Source organism: Panulirus ornatus, chromosome 10 (genome assembly GCF_036320965.1).
Source record: "Panulirus ornatus isolate Po-2019 chromosome 10, ASM3632096v1, whole genome shotgun sequence".
Taxonomy (NCBI): domain Eukaryota; kingdom Metazoa; phylum Arthropoda; class Malacostraca; order Decapoda; family Palinuridae; genus Panulirus; species Panulirus ornatus.
This window is the reverse complement of record NC_092233.1, coordinates 25965595-25984295: the sequence shown is the minus strand read 5'-3', so window position 1 is coordinate 25984295 and position 18701 is coordinate 25965595. Positions and strand designations below refer to the sequence as shown.

At 37.7% G+C, this 18701-nt stretch overlaps 1 protein-coding gene across 1 annotated transcript in view; it reads left to right on the top strand.

The window, feature by feature from the left end:
• LOC139750831 (C-Maf-inducing protein-like) overlaps window positions 1-18386 on the top strand; it is a 342875-nt gene extending 324489 nt beyond the window's left edge. The window contains exons 11-14 of the mRNA XM_071665605.1: window positions 1597-1737; window positions 4968-5162; window positions 12032-12137; window positions 15104-18386. Of these exons, the coding sequence (XP_071521706.1) occupies window positions 1597-1737; window positions 4968-5162; window positions 12032-12137; window positions 15104-15228 (567 nt within the window). The 3' untranslated portion in view covers window positions 15229-18386. The remainder of the gene's footprint in view (window positions 1-1596; window positions 1738-4967; window positions 5163-12031; window positions 12138-15103) is intronic.
• The last annotated feature ends 315 nt before the right edge of the window (window positions 18387-18701 follow it).

The window sequence follows — 18701 nt, the reverse complement described above, 5'->3', positions numbered from 1 at the left end:
TGGAGGAAGTGAGGTGTTTTAGATATCTGGGAGTGGATCTGTCAGCGGATGGAACCATGGAAGCGGAAGTGGATCATAGGGTGGGGGAGGGGGCGAAAATTTTGGGAGCCTTGAAAAATGTGTGGAAGTCGAGAACAGTATCTCGGAAAGCAAAAATGGGTATGTTTGAAGGAATAGTGGTTCCAACAATGTTGTATGGTTGCGAGGCGTGGGCTATGGATAGAGTTGTGCGCAGGAGGATGGATGTGCTGGAAATGAGATGTTTGAGGACAATGTGTGGTGTGAGGTGGTTTGATCGAGTAAGTAACGTAAGGGTAAGAGAGATGTGTGGAAATAAAAAGAGCGTGGTTGAGAGAGCAGAAGAGGGTGTTTTGAAATGGTTTGGTCACATGGAGAGAATGAGTGAGGAAAGATTGACCAAGAGGATATATGTGTCGGAGGTGGAGGGAACGAGGAGAAGAGGGAGACCAAATTGGAGGTGGAAAGATGGAGTGAAAAAGATTTTGTGTGATCGGGGCCTGAACATGCAGGAGGGTGTAAGGAGGGCAAGGAATAGAGTGAATTGGAGCGATGTGGTATACAGGGGTTGACGTGCTGTCAGTGGAGTGAATCAGGGCATGTGAAGCGTCTGGGGTAAACCATGGAAAGGTGTGTAGGTATGTATATTTGCGTGTGTGGACGTGTGTATGTACATGTGTATGGGGGGGGGGGGTTGGGCCATTTCTTTCGTCTGTTTCCTTGCGCTACCTCGCAAACGCGGGAGACAGCGACAAAGTATAAAAAAAAAAAAAAAACATAATTCATACTGTCTGCCTTTATTCATTCCCATCGCCACCTCGCCACACATGTAATTACAACCCCCTCCCCCCTCATGTGTGGGAGGCAGTGCTAGGAAAAAACAACAAAGGCCCCATTCGTTCACACTCAGTCTCTAGCTGTCATGTAATAATGCACTGAAACCACAGCTCCCTTTCCACATCCAGGCCCCACAGAACTTTCCATGGTTTACCCCAGACGCTTCACATGCCCTGGTTCAATCCAATGACAGCACATCAACCCCTGTATACCACATCGTTCCAATTCACTCAATTCCTTGCACACCTTTAACCCTCCCGTATGTTCAGGCCCCAATCACTCAAAATCTTTTCCACTCCATCCTTCCTCCTCCAATTTGGTCTCCCACTTCTCATTCCCTCCAACTCCACCTCTGACACCTTAAGTGGCCCGTGAATGCATCATGATCAGGAATGTTAATGCTACACCACATAGGTCCATATTTGAGGACTCTTGTATTATGCAGTAAAAGGCCTACCATTTCATATATTACAGTGTCTATAATGTCTTTAGGTATGAAACACATCATGGGGAAAAGAATGTAATATGCAGTATTATGTAAATGTGAGACTGTTACATAATTAAAAGAGTAGCCAATTTGCATCAATGCTTGTCAGTGAGGTAACATATACAGTGATGATCTGAAATTTGTAAATTACTGAAAGGTCATCATGAATTGTTTATTCTTGGAAGATTTCAAGCATTAAACAGCAACTTGTACTTTTCATCAGCAGCAGTTAACAATGTCTATGCTTTTTCTAGGTGCTGTGTCTGATGTTGGAGTGGAAGATCATAGAGGGGTCAGACCAGTGCCTTCAGGTGGTAACAACACTGCAGTCAACACCCACAGGAAAAAAACGCTACCAGGCCCTATGTGACCGCCAGATGCATCTCAGGGAGCTGGTAAGTTCTTTGAATATATAGTTTTGCCTAAAACAGATGAGGACTTTTTTTCTTGGGGGAGGAGGAATACAGAGTAATGAGAGCATTTGGTTACTCACTAAAAACATCTTTGTTGGATTGAATGACATATGGCAATAATAGAGACGATGAGAAACAGGTCCTGAGTGGGATATCCAAATTTAAAGAATAGAGTGAGGAATAACTTTCAACCTTCTCTCTCCTGACTACCTTGAAAAATTTTCATACCAACCTGATGAGTATTAGCAATATCTGAAATATCAATATAGATAACCACATCTATTTAAGCTAAGCATGTCACAGACATTTAAACCATGACTTGATGCTTAACCATTTGTATGTAAATCTTGGTATATCACAGCCATTTATGTACAACACATACTCAATGATCCACTGCATCATCCTTTCCATGCACTTTAATCCACTTGAAAATGGTTTTCTTTTGATATCATATCATAATTTTCTCCTCATGGTCTCCCCTTATGTCCTAATATGTTAAATGTCAGTTAGTATTATCTAAACCTCCTAAAAAGCTCATTGTATTCTCTGTTTAGTAGGGACTGTACATTGGGTACTTCCACCATGGTGTTCTATGGAAAGCTGAGCTATGTGGAAATTTCTTTAAGCTATCTCGAATTGAAGGCGACATCTAACATGCCTATAATGAATATGGGAAACAGTGGTTCCTTCAAATGCAAGTTAGAAAATTCAGAACTCAAAGCCTACCAATACATATTGACTTTTTTCCCCATTTGCATGAATTGAATCAAGACCAAAGCCATTATGCTCTAGCTCATATCCAGGATGCTGAAGTATTCCAGATTACTACAACACATTCTAATCAATCACTGTGCACACTATGTTGCAATCAAGTGAAATGTATATTTCCATTTACCTACCCCTCCACCTTCACATTTAAATGTCTCATTTGCTCATGACCAAGAATATCATTAGAAATTCCCAATCCTTCAACTGTTTCCTCATTTCAGTTGTCCATCTCTTCTTGCATTTTAAATCTTCTTGAACTTTATTTAATCATGATATGTTTACATCATCAAATCTGGGCCTGAGAATTCTAGAAACTTCATAAATTTGGAAAAATTGTCAGGGTTTAAAATATTGCTAGAAGAACAGTGTCATCACAAAAAGAACAATGGTAGTATCAATTCTGTTCCACATTGTTCAGCCATACTTTTTATTCACCATGTTTCCTTATTATCTTTTGTAGTGTCCAGTATAAGAAAACTGTAAGCAACCATGATGATGCTACATGCCCCTTATGCACCCTCACAAACTTGATTATAATGAACAGTTCTTCAAAAAAGCACAGATAGCACAACCAGAAGCCAAAACATGAAGTTAAAGAAGAAACTTGTTAGAAGAGATGCAACAAAATACTTTTATAGTATGAATAGAGGATAGATGGGATGGAATTAAATTAATTCCTAAGATAGTGAATGTGGACAGCATACAGAAGTTTAAAAAGTTGTGTGCTATTAGAGAGAGTTCAAGAAATGAGACTCCACGGTTGTAGAACTCCATTCCTGTACAGTACAAATAGGTAATTACTAAAAAATGTCAGAGCTTTCCAATAATTTTCTATTTGTTTCATTAAGTGTTTTCTAAATCTGCAAATGTCACAAACACTTTCTTCTTTCTGACTTACTCATTCTCTTGCCTTCCTATAATTTACATGCTCCTTATTGAAAACATGATCACTTATCCATTTCAATAAGATCATACTCAGGCATATTGTATGTCTTCCTAACTTATTCTTCTTTGACTTCCATAATAAATTTCATTCCTTTTACCTTTATACAGGGGAACAGTATTTAAAGTATTTAAATACCATTCCATTTCCATGACTTGCAGTCATCATTCGTTCCTTGCACATCTTACCCGCAGTCATTATTCGTTCCTTACATATTTTACCCAGCCAAGCATTAAGCTGACATGTGTTGTTGGGGGTGTGTGCATGCACATTATGTACATCTGCGGCCTTATGCGTCTGTTTGGAAATTATTCTCTGTAGAGATGGTATCCCCCAATCCCAACTCCACTTGCTGGTAAAGGCAGGAATACTGAATTCCAAGCAGCAAATTTGTTTCTCTACTACCACAAGTTGATTAACAAAAAATCAAAGATGATTGTATAATAGCTGCTTAGAAAACAGGTCTAAAGAGATCTGACAGGAGTATATGTGAATGATATACTTACAACCTCAGCTAGATGAAGGAAGTGAAGTAGGGATAAAGTAGTGACGAGTAAACTGACAAATATTTCCTCATTGATCAAACAATAGGATCTGAACTTTAGTTTCATTTTGTGGATACCAGTAACAGCAACACCTTGCCAGTCTATACATGTTTACATTGAAGAATGAAATAATAATCATTTATAATTCCTTTTGATTTGAGAACTATTTCTTGAAAACATAGGCAAAATTCATAAAACCTACCTAAAAGTACTGTGCACCCCACTTCTTTTTCTCATCTCTTTGCATATCTGCAAGATTCAAACAATTATTGATTTATTCATCTATTGTCAGTCTTCCTTAGGCAACTGAGTAGCTATCTAAGGTTATCATACAACCATTTCCTTATGAGAAGTTTTAAGAATTTCAAAAAAGACATCCTCATTAATCCACTCTTCATTTATGTGCTATATAGCTCACATCTACTAGTAAATAGTGGATAAAGTCCATTTAATGGCCTTTTACAATTATTTTAATTCTTGAAAAATTTTTATAATCAAAATGTTGTTTTCTCCATTGTAACCCCCCCCCCACCCACCCACCAGAAAAAAATACCAACATCCATATTATCTTTATTTTGTGCAGCCTCACCTCTGATATTTTTAAGGCAGGTTCTATTTTATCGAATGATCCAACTCAGTTTCTGGGCTGGCCTGAGTCACTCATTTACCCATCTTTATTTCCTTTATTGTATCAATAAAAAGATGCTACTTCACTTGTGGAAAGTATACACCAAAATAAACAATCCTCTGCAAAAACAGATTTACACTGCTATTGATTCTCTTACAAACAGGATGTGGTGAGATATGCACGAGGTAAAAGTGTTTGAGAGATAATTTTACATGTAGAGAAATAATTATAAAAGTAACAAATTTAATATAATTAAACTAGTACAGTAAGTCTCATTATGTAATTGATATTGGGATGGACAGTATATTCCCAAAATTTTTTTACATAGCAACAGAAGGGTGGCCCAAGAAAGCTCACTCTCCCCAGTCGCAGCACTGATGCAGATGTCAACCGTATGCTGTCTTCTGGATCCTTTGGAAACTTAGAGTGTCTTTCCTTGGCATTTACTCGTGTTACCAGTGCCTGCGCTGAGCAGCTCATCAAACTACCAACCCTCCGCTACCTCAACCTCTGGGCCACACAGGTTAGATGAAATTCTTTAGGTTGCTCAAGTACAAACCAATATATTTAACAGTGTTTGTGTTCAGTGATATATATCTACACAGTCAAGAATGAATCACAAAGAAGCAATTATATGCCTTTTTTTAACATAAAATGAACTACATATGTCATAACTGTAGCATTAGACCAAAAGCTGCATGTCATTTTAAGGGCACGTCATAATTAACCACTTCCTGGCAATCATAATAGGCTTGATGTTTTATTTGCTATCATCTATGAATTTTCACCGATCACATCAAGTTAAGCGTGTACATTACCTCAGCTACTGTGAGATGTGTGATATAATAAAAATACTTCTTAAGCTGTGACATAGCTCTCCGTAGACGGTTGTACCAGTGTAAGTGATAAGTATTTCACCATATCAGATGATGTGAGTACAACAGAAACAGCACCTCTCTCCTTGTGGCCTAACCATGTGTTGTTCAGACATCTTTAAAGTTATTTCTAGTAACCAATTTTGTGGTAGTTGTGTGATTAGTTTGGAGAGCAATTTGCTTGTTTCTTGAGGGAGGAATGTTGGCCATTTGATAATAATTCTGGATGTTATCGGATTTTGCCTGCCTGTGGTTACACCATGAGAGAGGAGTCACCTTTGGTGTCTGCTGATGAAAGAGAGTACAGTCTGATCAAAGAACTTTTCACTCCAAGGAATTCACCATTTCCCTGCTGCTGAAAGTATAGCATCCTTGAAACTACAGGAGCTCCTGGGAAAAGTGTCCTGGAATGAAATAAGGATCCTCTCAAGAAAAGGGTCCTTGGGCAGTTACTGAAAAAAGTTATTAATAAACAATACAGTATTTGTGAGAATTATGACTCAAGCTTATAGTCTTTGTAGCTCCTTAAAGTACCATCCTTTTTCCATATTATAAGGTAGCAGACCATAGCTCAAATAAATGGGGGATTCTAGAAAATGATTTTTGGACTCCTTTCGCTCTACCTGCAAATACATAACCCAGCAATGATTAGGAAAGATTTTCCATTGGTTCTCTACTCAGTTTTTCCATCTCTTGAAAGGTCACACCCAAATTGGCCCTCAGACTCCACTGACAATTCATGCATAAGGATCTTTGGGAATCATGAAATAAGAATCAATATAATCAGGCTCATGCCCATAAGAATGAGGCACTAAACACGGAATACCAACCTTCCCATTCTTTCAATGACCCTGCCTGCCATATAGAGCTGTTTCAAGTACTTACCAGCTGTCATTCTATTGTGATGTTTGTATTGTTATGTATTTCCTTTTTTAAAGATATATAAAAAAGGAAATACATAAGTCTCTTTTATAATGCATTCTCCATTGTAGTGTTTATGAGTGAAAAGATTATGTTGCATTTGAATGTGAAAAAGCAGACTGTAACAGAATTTTAGGTCCTTTTGATTCCTACAGGTTCTGTATGATTCACTGGAATTGTTTTTCTTCCTTTTTGGACTAAGAAGCTTTTAAAGTTTAGAATTGTTGGTATACATTTGATCTCACCACATCTTTTTCATATTCCATTTTGATCTTGTTCCTCTCTTAAATACATATTAATAAGTGTATGAATCAGTGTATTTTGCTATTTCAGCTCAACATATTCTTACACATTTGTTCTATGATGATGCAGCATACATTAAAAAATTGCTCAACTACTTAACTCAGATTCTGTGATGCTAAAATAGCCTGTAGAGAAAATGGGACTCATTACTGGACCATTTGTTTGTGTGACAAGTATCTTCCATATCTTTGTTTTTATAACATTTATTGTTTCCTTAAAGAAAATAGAGAAGTTTTTCTGATTAAAGACTTGAAGCACTAAACCATTCTCCAAGAGTTTCCAAAATTCAAAATTGAACAAAGACCAAAGCTATGACCATTTTCTAATACCAGTGGGATGCTATGGTAGGCCTTGAGGTTGCCCTATTCCATATTCCTATTTATCATGATTATAGAAAAAACACAACTTTTTAGAAGGAAGATGTTTACGCACCTGAAAATGCTTTCTGTCATCTGCCCAGTGTGTCGGGTGTTCACTGAAAGTCTAAGACCTGTGAGGGACTTCTTATAGTGACTGGTTATTTATATACATTCTTATTCAGATGATTTATTCATACACATTTTAGTCAGATGATTTCTAAATTATGCATGAAGACAAATTCACATTTCTAACAACTACTCTTTATCACCAAAGCTCTACCAGATCTAGCTAATACAGCAAGTATGAACAAATTGTCCATCATTCTTGCTTGAACAAAATAGGGAGCAGCACTTTTAAGCCTTTCTTGTAAGCCTTTCTTGCTCAACATAGCCTTTCTTCATGATCATGTTCTCTGTTGGGTAATTTGCAACAATGCTCCAGTAAGGGCTCTGTTAAGCTTTCTCAACTTGGCAGTCTTACTGACTGTGGATCCCATCAATCAATGGAAGATATAGATTCCAGTAAAGATGGAAAACAAGCAGGACTATGAGGTCTCCCCAATCTCTTCCGGCTGGACCAATAATTTCTCTCAACCTCAGTCTTCAAAAGTGCATTTTCTCCGTTATGTCTTTTGGGAAAAGCAAGCACACTACATTCTTGCAGTTCAGAATAAAAGCCCCAGGTTATGCTGTATTTCATCCATATTTTATGAGGAAAGTAGATTCAATTGCTTGTGGACTGTTTACTAACCTAACTTTTTTTTTTTTTTTTTGCTTTGTCGCTGTCTCCCGCGTTTGCGAGATAGCGCAAGGAAACAGACGAAAGAAATGGCCCAACCCACCCCCATACACATGTATATACATACGTCCACACACACAAATATGCATACCTACACAGCTTTCCATGGTTTACCCCAGACGCTTCACATGCCCTGATTCAATCCACTGACAGCACGTCAACCCCGGTACACCACATCGATCCAATTCACTCTATTCCTTGCCCTCTTTTCACCCTCCCGCATGTTCAGGCCCCGATCACACAAAATCTTTTTCACTCCATCTTTCCACCTCCAATTTGGTCTCCCACTTCTCCTTGTTCCCTCCACCTCCGACACATACATCCTCTTGCTCAATCTTTCCTCACTCATTCTCTCCATGTGCCCAAACCATTTCAAAACACCCTCTCCTGCTCTCTCAACCACGCTCTTTTTATTTCCACACATCTCTCTTACCCTTACGTTACTTACTCGATCAAACCACCTCACACCACACATTGTCCTCAAACATCTCATTTCCAGCACATCCATCCTCCTGCGCACAACTCTATCCATAGCCCACGCCTTGCAACCATACAACATTGTTGGAACCACTATTCCTTCAAACATACCCATTTTTGCTTTCCGAGATAATGTTCTCGACTTCCACACATTCTTCAAGGCTCCCAGGATTTTCGCCCCCACCCCCACCCTATGATCCGCTTCCATGGTTCCATCCGCTGCCAGATCCACTCCCAGATATCTAAAACACTTTACTTCCTCCAGTTTTTCTCCATTCAAACTTACCTCCCAATTGACTTGACCCTCAACCTTACTGTACCTAATAACCTTGCTCTTATTCACACTTACTCTTAACTTTCTTCTTTCACACACTTTACCAAACTCAGTCACCAGCTTCTGCAGTTTCTCACATGAATCAGCCACCAGCGCTGTATCATCAGCGAACAACAACTGACTCACTTCCCAAGCTCTCTCATCCCCAACAGACTTCATACTTGCCCCTCTTTCCAAAACTCTTGCATTTACCTCCCTAACAACCCCATCCATAAACAAATTAAACAACCATGGAGACATCACACACCCCTGCCGCAAACCTACATTCACTGAGAACCAATCACTTTCCTCTCTTCCTACACGTACACATGCCTTACATCCTCGATAAAAACTTTTCACTGCTTCGTTATAACAACTTGCCTCCCACACCATATATTCTTAATACCTTCCACAGAGCATCTCTATCAACTCTATCATATGCCTTCTCCAGATCCATAAATGCTACATACAAATCCATTTGCTTTTCTAAGTATTTCTCACATACATTCTTTAAAGCAAACACCTGATCCACACATCCTCTACCACGTCTGAAACCACACTGCTCTTCCCTAATCTGATGCTCTGTACATGCCTTCACCCTCTCAATCAATACCCTCCCATATAATTTACCAGGAATACTCAACAAACTTATACCTCTGTAATTTGAGCACACACTCTTATCCCCTTTCCCTTTGTACAATGGCACTATGCACGCATTCCGCCAATCCTCAGGCACCTCACCATGAGTCATACATACATTAAATAACCTTACCAACCAGTCAATAATACAGTCACCCCCTTTTTTAATAAATTCCACTGCAATACCAGCCAAACCTGCTGCCTTGCCGGCTTTCATCTTCCGCAAAGCTTTCACTACCTCTTCTCTGTTTACCAAATCATTTTCCCTAACCCTCTCACTTTGCACACCACCTCAACCAAAACACCCTATATCTGCCACTCTATCATCAAACACATTTAACAAACCTTCAAAATACTCACTCCATCTCCTTCTCACATCACCACTACTTGTTATCACCTCCCCATTTGCACCCTTCACTGAAGTTCCCATTTGCTCCTTTGTCTTACGCACTTTATTTACCTCCTTCCAGAACATCTTTTTATTCTCCCTAAAATTTAATGATACTCTCTCACCCCAACTCTCATTTGCCCTCTTTTTCACCTCTTGCACCTTTCTCTTGACCTCCTGTCTCTTTCTTTTATACATCTCCCACTCAATTGCAGTTTTTCCCTGCAAAAATCGTTCAAATGCCTCTCTCTTCTCTTTCACTAATAATCTTACTTCTTCATCCCACCACTCACTACCCTTTCTAATCAACCCGCCTCCCACTCTTCTCATGCCACAAGCATCTTTTGCGCAATCCATCACTGATTCCCTAAATACATCCCATTCCTCCCCCACTCCCCTTACTTCCATTGTTCTCACCTTTTTCCATTCTGTACTCAGTCTCTCCTGGTACTTCCTCACACAAGTCTCCTTCCCAAGCTCACTTACTCTCACCACCCTCTTCACCCCAACATTCACTCTTCTTTTCTGAAAACCCATACAAATCTTCACCTTAGCCTCCACAAGATAATGATCAGACATCCCTCCAGTTGCACCTCTCAGCACATTAACATCCAAAAGTCTCTCTTTCGTGCACCTGTCAATTAACACGTAATCCAATAACGCTCTCTGGCCATCTCTCCTACTTACATACGTATACTTATGTATATCTCGCTTTTTACATCAGGTATTCCCAATCACCAGTCCTTTTTCAGCACATAAATCTGCAAGCTCTTCACCATTTCCATTTACAACACTGAACACCCCATGTACACCAATTATTCCCTCAACTGCCACATTACTCACCTTTGCATTCAAATCACCCATCACTATAACCCAGTCTCGTGCATCAAAACCACTAACACACTCATTCAGCTGCTTCCAAATCACTAACCTAACTAGCACACAATATCGGTGCTCATGTGTCGGTTTTTATTTTGCCTGTTTCCTTCCTTATATATTTCTCTTCATTCAATTTGCATCTATACTTTTCAAATGACATGAACAAACTGTCCTCATTTTCTCAAGATGTCTACCAAATCTTTTATTTCCTTGTTTAATTACAAAGTTTATTAAGGATTCTTCCCAGCACCAAAGCTCTCAAGATAGTCCTTCAGTGTAAAGTCTTAGAATATGCCTGTCTAGGTACAAGAACTACATTTTTAAGATGATGTTTATAAATACAAAAAAAGAAACCATCTCTGCACAGTTTGTTGCTTAAAGGTTACCTGTTGTTAATGATATGGATTCAATCAGGGAGACCTCTTTCATAATCCTTGACAATAACAGTATATCATGAGGCTCTTTCAGGAAAGCATACTCAAAAACTGTAATAACATTACACATCAATGAAAGTACATTAATTGCGGATTACCAGTACTTTGTAAGTATTTGAAATTTTTTGAATAATGCTTGCTCTGAATTTGTGCAGTTAAAATGGCTCAAACTTTTACAAATTATGAAAACTAATAGACAAAAGAAAATGGGCGATCATTTCTTGAACTTGTTTGTTACTTGGACAGAAGGCTAAACAGGAAAACCTGTAGTTCAGTTATGCATAATTAAAGAACATCCAAAATTTGTATACATTCACATTTAAGATTCACAGAAAATAGCCCAATCATTTCCAAATTCTGAATCTCAGAAGTGGTGCTTCATATTTTTCTCATTTTTTCTCTTATTTCTTTGTTCTTCTCTTAAAATGGCATCAAACAAGCAACCAACCATTGGAATTTAATCTACATAATCAGTCTCGTATTACATTTGTCAAAAACAGAAATAAGGTCAAATTCTGTGTATGTACAATATGTGAATGTGTTATGACATATATTTATACACATCAAATGCAAATAACATTTGAAAACCAGGAAATCCCATCATATACCTCAGCAAATATATTCTGAATGAATCCGAAATCCAAAAACTGCTTTGTTCCAGCAAGGTTGGATGGATATTTACCTGAAATCTTGAATTGTAAGAATTCATTTTAGAGAAATTGTCTTGTTAATCTAAAAATACTGAGGAAAGATAACTAATTCATAACTACACTGTGATAATTACATTTATATTAGAAATTAGTGATATTTTTTGGACAGCTTAGTCGATAATAATGAGTAATATATGCAAGTCCAGTAGCTATGTGTCACATTTGAGGACGGTGATAAACTGTTTTCACTTGGACTGAAGCTAAAACAAAATCTTCTAACAGTATGTGTCTATAACAGTCACTTGTAAAGGAAATCTCATTGATAAAAATGTAATCTAAGATATTTCTCTTACAGTTTGGTGATGTTGGCTTGCAGCTCATATCAGAGCATCTTCACAAGTTGCAAGTTCTCAATTTATGTGAGACGCCAGTCACAGACAAAGGCCTTGAAGCACTGGCAGGTGAGATTAATATAACTGTCTTGCTCAAATATCATCAGTTGATTAAAAAAAACAGAGATGGTGTTATAAACAGTAAAATTGTTTTAATCCTGACTGTTGAAGGGTATTATGTATTCTATGAAAGTGCACATTCAGATGCACTATATTTGTGTGTGTGTGTGTGTGTGTGTGTGTGTGCCTCACGCCAGTGATACAAATTTCCAGCAGCTTAGCTCCCAAACCATATACACGTTAGACCTTCCACAAAGCATTTCTATCAACCCTAACATTTGCCTTCTCTAGATCAATAAATGCTATATAAAGATCCATCTGTTTTTCTAAGTATTTCTCACACACTCTTCAAAGCAGACTCGTGATCTACATATCCCTTACTACTTCTGAAATCACACTGCTCCTCCCCAGTCTGATGCTCTGTACATGCCTTCACCCTCTCAATCAATACCCTCCCATAAAACTTTCCAGGAATACTCATCTTTATCCCCTTTGCCTTTGTACAGTGGCACTATACATGCATTCCACAAATCCTCAAGCACTTCACCATGATCCATACATACATGGAATATCCTTACCAACCAGTCACCCCCTTTCTTAATAAATACCATCCAAGCCCTTCGCCTTGCCAGATTTTATCTTCTGTATGGCTTTCACCACCTCTTCTCTCTTCACCAAACCATACTCTTCCCAACACCACTTCTCACACCACAATGACCAAAACACCCAATATCTTCCACACTATCATCAAACACATTCAACAAACTTAACGATTCTCACTTCATCCCTACCTGTTATCACTTACCCCTTTCATCAATGTTCCCATTTGTTCTCTTGTCTTACACATGTTATTTACCTCCTTCCAAAACATCTTTTCATTCTCTCTAAAGTTTAATGATCATTTCTCACCCCCAACTGTCATTAGCCCACTGAAGGTAAAAAAACAGGCAATTATGTATCCCATTGTCATTTACCTCTTCATAAATGTTGTATTAATGTAACTGTTTAATGCCAATATAGAGTTCACTGCTATTATCATCAACTGATTATGTGATATTTTCTGAATTCACTTGAACTCCCTACTGATGTTTTATTCCAACCATTATTCATAGATGTCAACAGCATTTTCCCACTATAGCTGGAAAAACTATTGTGTGTATTCACCTATAAATATCATCATAAAAGGTGTACGTTATGCAAGCTCCCAGTCTTTCCAGGTAGAAGAACAGCTAAATTAGAATTTTGAATGTTGTAGAAAAAATTAAAAAGAATTGTAGTTTTCTTTATTTTAGATTGGTAACAAGATGAATATCAATATTACTGAGTATAAAATAATCAGTTTTTAAATTTTCATCTGAAGTTTCATTTAAAGAAGTAGGTGAAATTATATAGAAAAATGTAATATGTGTGGTACAGGTTCTTCATATCACAGAAATGCTTGCTTCAATATTTCTTCCTTTAATAAGTTTTCGTGGGTTAACATTGTGTATACTACATGGACAGTCCATCTACTTTCTAGTACCCTTGTATTTCATTTCTCTAACTTTTTAGATTTCCATTCATCCCTTTTCCTCAACTTCCAGTTTCTCCCACAGGACTGATGTTCTTACCTCTAAGTAACAACTTTCTTCAAGGGCTGCATGCAGAGTTAGTATATGTGGTAACAGAATTATCCATAGTGCCTGAAGACACTGTCAAAGATTTTTTGGGTGAATGCAGCTTGTTGTTTTAATGACCCTGGCATTTAATATGCCTAGAGCCTAAACAATCAACCAATCTGCTCTAGAGCCAGCATCTCGCAAACATCCCCCTAAAAGAGCTTATTACACTACAGGTACACCACCGATTTTGCGGCACTTTTGGTTCCAAAGCCTTGCCGAATTAACCATTTTGCCATAGTAACCATGGTCACGTAATAATAATTCATCAACATACCTCTAACCCACTAAATATACATCTCCCGTTTGTCTGAAGTATACCATGGACTGCTAGAAATTTAGATTAAATAAATATTAAATGTTTGAGCACTCTTAAGATGGCAAGTCTGTCCTTAGATTGTTTGAATCCTGTGGGTCTTCTTCATCTTCTGTTGATAGTGTTTTTCTAGGTGTGCATCACCAGAATAATGCATTATACACCTGCTCAGGACTGAGGTGCTTGTTGGCTAAGAGTTTCACAAATTTGTCCACATACTCAGCAGCTCATTTGTGTTTTGCAGACCGCTTTTCTCTGTACACTTTATTTATGGAAATTTCAGTACGCTTCTTGAATCTTTGAAGCCATCCTTCACTATAGTCACGCTAATGTTGTAATTTAAGTTCTTTATGGAACAACTTAGCCTGTTCCATTATCATGCCACCAAACAAGTCCACTCCATCACTGACGCTGTCGAAACCATTCCATAATCACTCAGTTGTTCTCAGTACTCTTACCATCTTTCATAGTTTTTCTAATCTTCCTTATATCATTATTCCCTCATTGCCACAGCAATAAACCCACTCCAACAATCAGGCCTAAAAGAAGAAGACTTATGCCAAAATCGAGACAACACCCTTACTGCCTATGTTCCCAGCTAATATGACAATGTTATGCTCATTTACATATAATAATCACCCTTCCTCCTTGTAACACATACCGCTTCAGTTGTGGCAATTCTTAGGCACTGCACCACACATTTGTTTATGTCTGGTCATATACAATGCTGCCAACCCTGCCAGTATATCCCCAGGACTGCATCCAACCTGCTGAATTTAGTCTCCTAAACCTGCCCCTATTACAATTTGTATGTACTGGTCTTCATTTCCTTTAGAAGGACAAATGCTAGTTATCTCCATTTTCAAGACCACTCATTGGCTTATTACTGCCTAACTACTCAGATTTTAGTACTGTATCTAATCCTTGCTGTTTACTTTTTATGTAATGTGATTCTTGAATCAATACAAAATTATCTTAATCATATTTTATTTTGTCCACAGCCATCAAGAGCCTAAGGAAACTAAACCTTAACAGTACGAGCCTCTCTGTGCAAACTTTTGAAACACTAAAAGAAATGCTACCATCCCTTCTAGAGGTGGATGTGCGCTATACAGATGCTTGGTGACCCTCGCCTCCCTCTGCTGATGTTCCTGACATCAGCAGATCACCAGCTGGGCCCACTGCTTTTCTTAGACGTGTCTTCAACCAGCTTGGTAGAAGGAGGAGAGACCGAGACAGGAAGCCACAAGACTCACCAGGGGAAGAGAAGAATAACACAAGGCGAGATTTCATGTGTTTACCCAGGTTTGAAGGGAAAACTCTCTGTAAGAGAAACTGTTTAGTAAAGGCAAAAAGTGAAGAACAAAGTACTGTTAAAAGGAATCTCTTTGTCAGAGCTAGCAGTGAAGACCAAAGCACAATTACAAGGAATGCACTTGTCAGAGCCAATAGTGAAGAACAAAATGTTCTTGTCAGAGCTAACAGTGAAGAGCAGACTGCTGTTACAAGGAATCTTCTTGTGCGAGCCAACAGTGATGGCAAAAGGTACAAGATTAACAATCTTGTGAGCGAAAGACAACGAGCAGTTGCCAGCCAGGAAGCTGTGCATAACAAAGAATAGATCTTTTCACCTAGCCTACTGAAAAAGTATTAATATGAGAGAACATATAATTCATAATGAATAATTCTCATGAGTAAAAGTCTATGCTACTAATAGTAATATGGTTGGAAACAACAATTAACATTGAAGAGCATTTGTTAATGATAAAAACTAAAATGTGAGATCAGCCTGCCTTCAAGAATCTTAATTTCATTTTGTTTCTGTTGTAGGAATAGCTATGACTATCAATTTCAGTTCTATTTTAAAGTGACTGAATCAGTAATGAGTGAGTCTTTTTGTACTTCGGTTTATTTGTATACAATAGAAAATCTTTATAAACTGAAAAATGTACGCTATTTATTCTGTAATTATCATATAGGATTTGTTGTACATGTTGTACATGTATGTGCAGTTGTATGTGTGTGTGTGTGTGTGTGTGTGTGTGTGTGTGTGTGTGTGTGTGTGTGTGTGTGTGTGTTTCTGCAGTTATCTAATTGTGATTACTTATTAGTGAATGCATGTGTGTCATTACCAATTTGTAATTGCCCTTTTTTGTGTACGTGGCCCTCCATCTCATAACCTTTTTTGGTCAAATAGTTTCTTGAATTTGTAACCCTTTAAGGATGACAGTTACTTAGAAGGTGTCTCCCATAAATGGCAGATAATGTAATAATATTTGAAATACTAAAACATCTATTAAGCCATTTAAAGATGATACTACATGGACAATTAAACCTTGGCACACTACTAAGGCCTTTATATCTTTGCACACCACTGCCAGTTACCCAACAACCCAAGCACATGATCTTACCCCTAACTTAACTCCCTTTACTTGGAGACTGAGTCCTTCTCTCACAGTATATCTATCATCATTTCTCATGGTCTCCTTACTTGTGTAAATAAGATAGTCACGTGTTTTCACTGTATGAACCACATATAATCTTTTTTGTTTACACCGTGGGGGACTGAATGGGTTCAGAGTTTGATGACTTCCCACCAAGGTTATCTTTGAGAAACTTAGCTTGATGATAATTTTGCATGCTACTTACAGTTAGGGTTGACATCTGATATCTACACATGCCTCTAGTCAGTTAAGGAAATATGAAATCATGCAAATATGGGTAGGAAAATTAGTTTACATTGTTTTAAGAAGCTACTTGATAGCATAGACATTTCAAGAGACAGGGATCCCTAGAGTGTAGAACTCTCTCCCCATTCTTAACAAATAGGTAATTACACCAGAACAGAAAAAGAAATAAATTGTGGAATATTCATTTCATATTACCAGAAAACTTTTGGCACTTCCCTGAATAGGAGTTTGGCTGAAAAACAGATTTCCAAACAGCCCTAAGGGAAGGACTTATCATTCTATCAAACTTACATAAGTAAAAGAGAACAAGGACACAGGTTAAAATTACCTTTTCAAATTGGCTTACATTAAACAATAGTGTTCCACATGGTTCAGTCTTATAAATGCAGCTATTCCCAATGACCTGCCACAAGAACATGAGTCATCCTCGAGCATATTAAACTCCCAAGAGAAAGTAGAGTGCAACAGTCTACAGAGAGTCCTGGACAGGTTCCAGTTTTGGTTCATCAAATTCAAAGTGATTAAAGCTGGCTATAGTGAAATGAAACCAGTTTAGATCATAATTGTTAATGGGACATATTGTAAGAACCTACATGTGAAAGGGACTAGAGGTTAATACAGGACCTAGCCTGTTAACAGAAAATAACATCAGGCATATTGTAAAGATGGTATATTTCATACAAGTAAATGTCAGAATTGGATAAAATGTCCATAAAGAGTATCAATAGAAAATAATAACCCCAAATTAGATTATGCATCCCCAGTTTGGTCATTTAACTTGAGGAAATGCCTATAGTTGTTGATGAATTTCCAGTAGCAGATAAAAATAAGACTGTACATGAAGTAAGGGTGCTGAGCTACAGGAAAAGGATAGCAGTTACATAGGTTTGTCCATGGTGGGAAAGGGGCATGGGGAAGAGGAAATATCAATCTGACAGTACTAAAACTGGGTAGGATGAGATCACAATTTGAGGGCAAGATTAGAAACTTAGCAAGAAATAAGTTAGAAGATATTTAAAAACATACTCTTTCATAGCAATGTAGTGGATGATTTTAGAAAAAACTAGGTTAAAAAGCATTGTACAGCAAGTATTGAAAAGTTTGAAAAAGGTAAGAGAGGTTGAGAAATGGAGCTTCCTCCCGTGTATGCACAAGGATGCAATTAAATTGGTAATAACACACACATACACACTATGCTAATCAAAGTTTCTAATCCAAAGACTTATGAGGCATTTTACAGATTCCATGAGTCATATATGTACAGGTTTTATAATACTGGCTTAACCCATTCACTGCGGTTAGGGCGTATATTCCCTGGTAATTTTTTTCTCTTCACTGTGGCTGGGGTGTATATGCCTTGGCATTTTTTTTCTTTCTGCAGCTAAGACATATATTTACCGCCATTGATGCATGTAGTGGCAACCCACACATTGTTTCCAGGCACTACAGCCGAAATATTTTCCTGTACACTAGTCAATACATATTGAGATGTTAAGGATTCCTTTACAAGATCTGTAATCTGCAATGTCATATAATTTCTGAAGTTGTGTTACTAATCAAAATTAATGGTAACCATACTTGTTTTTGACAAAAATACTTGAAAAATACCATGCATACTATAAAATATGCCTGATAATACTTGGAGTACCTCTTACACCTGGAAGTAGATCAGCATAAATTAAAGGATGCATAACGATATAACTGTATCAATTTGTTCAGTTATATATTCTGTTTAGAAAAATACATTGCAGTTAATTATAAAAACAGACTTCAGGGCTTATTTTTTAGAATATTTGATATCCCACACAGATTATCCCTTAAATATTGCGGTTGCTGCAGTGAAGGGGTTAAAGATGTAATGATGAATAAATAAGGAACTCTGATATATGCACGAAATGGTTTGTTAGAA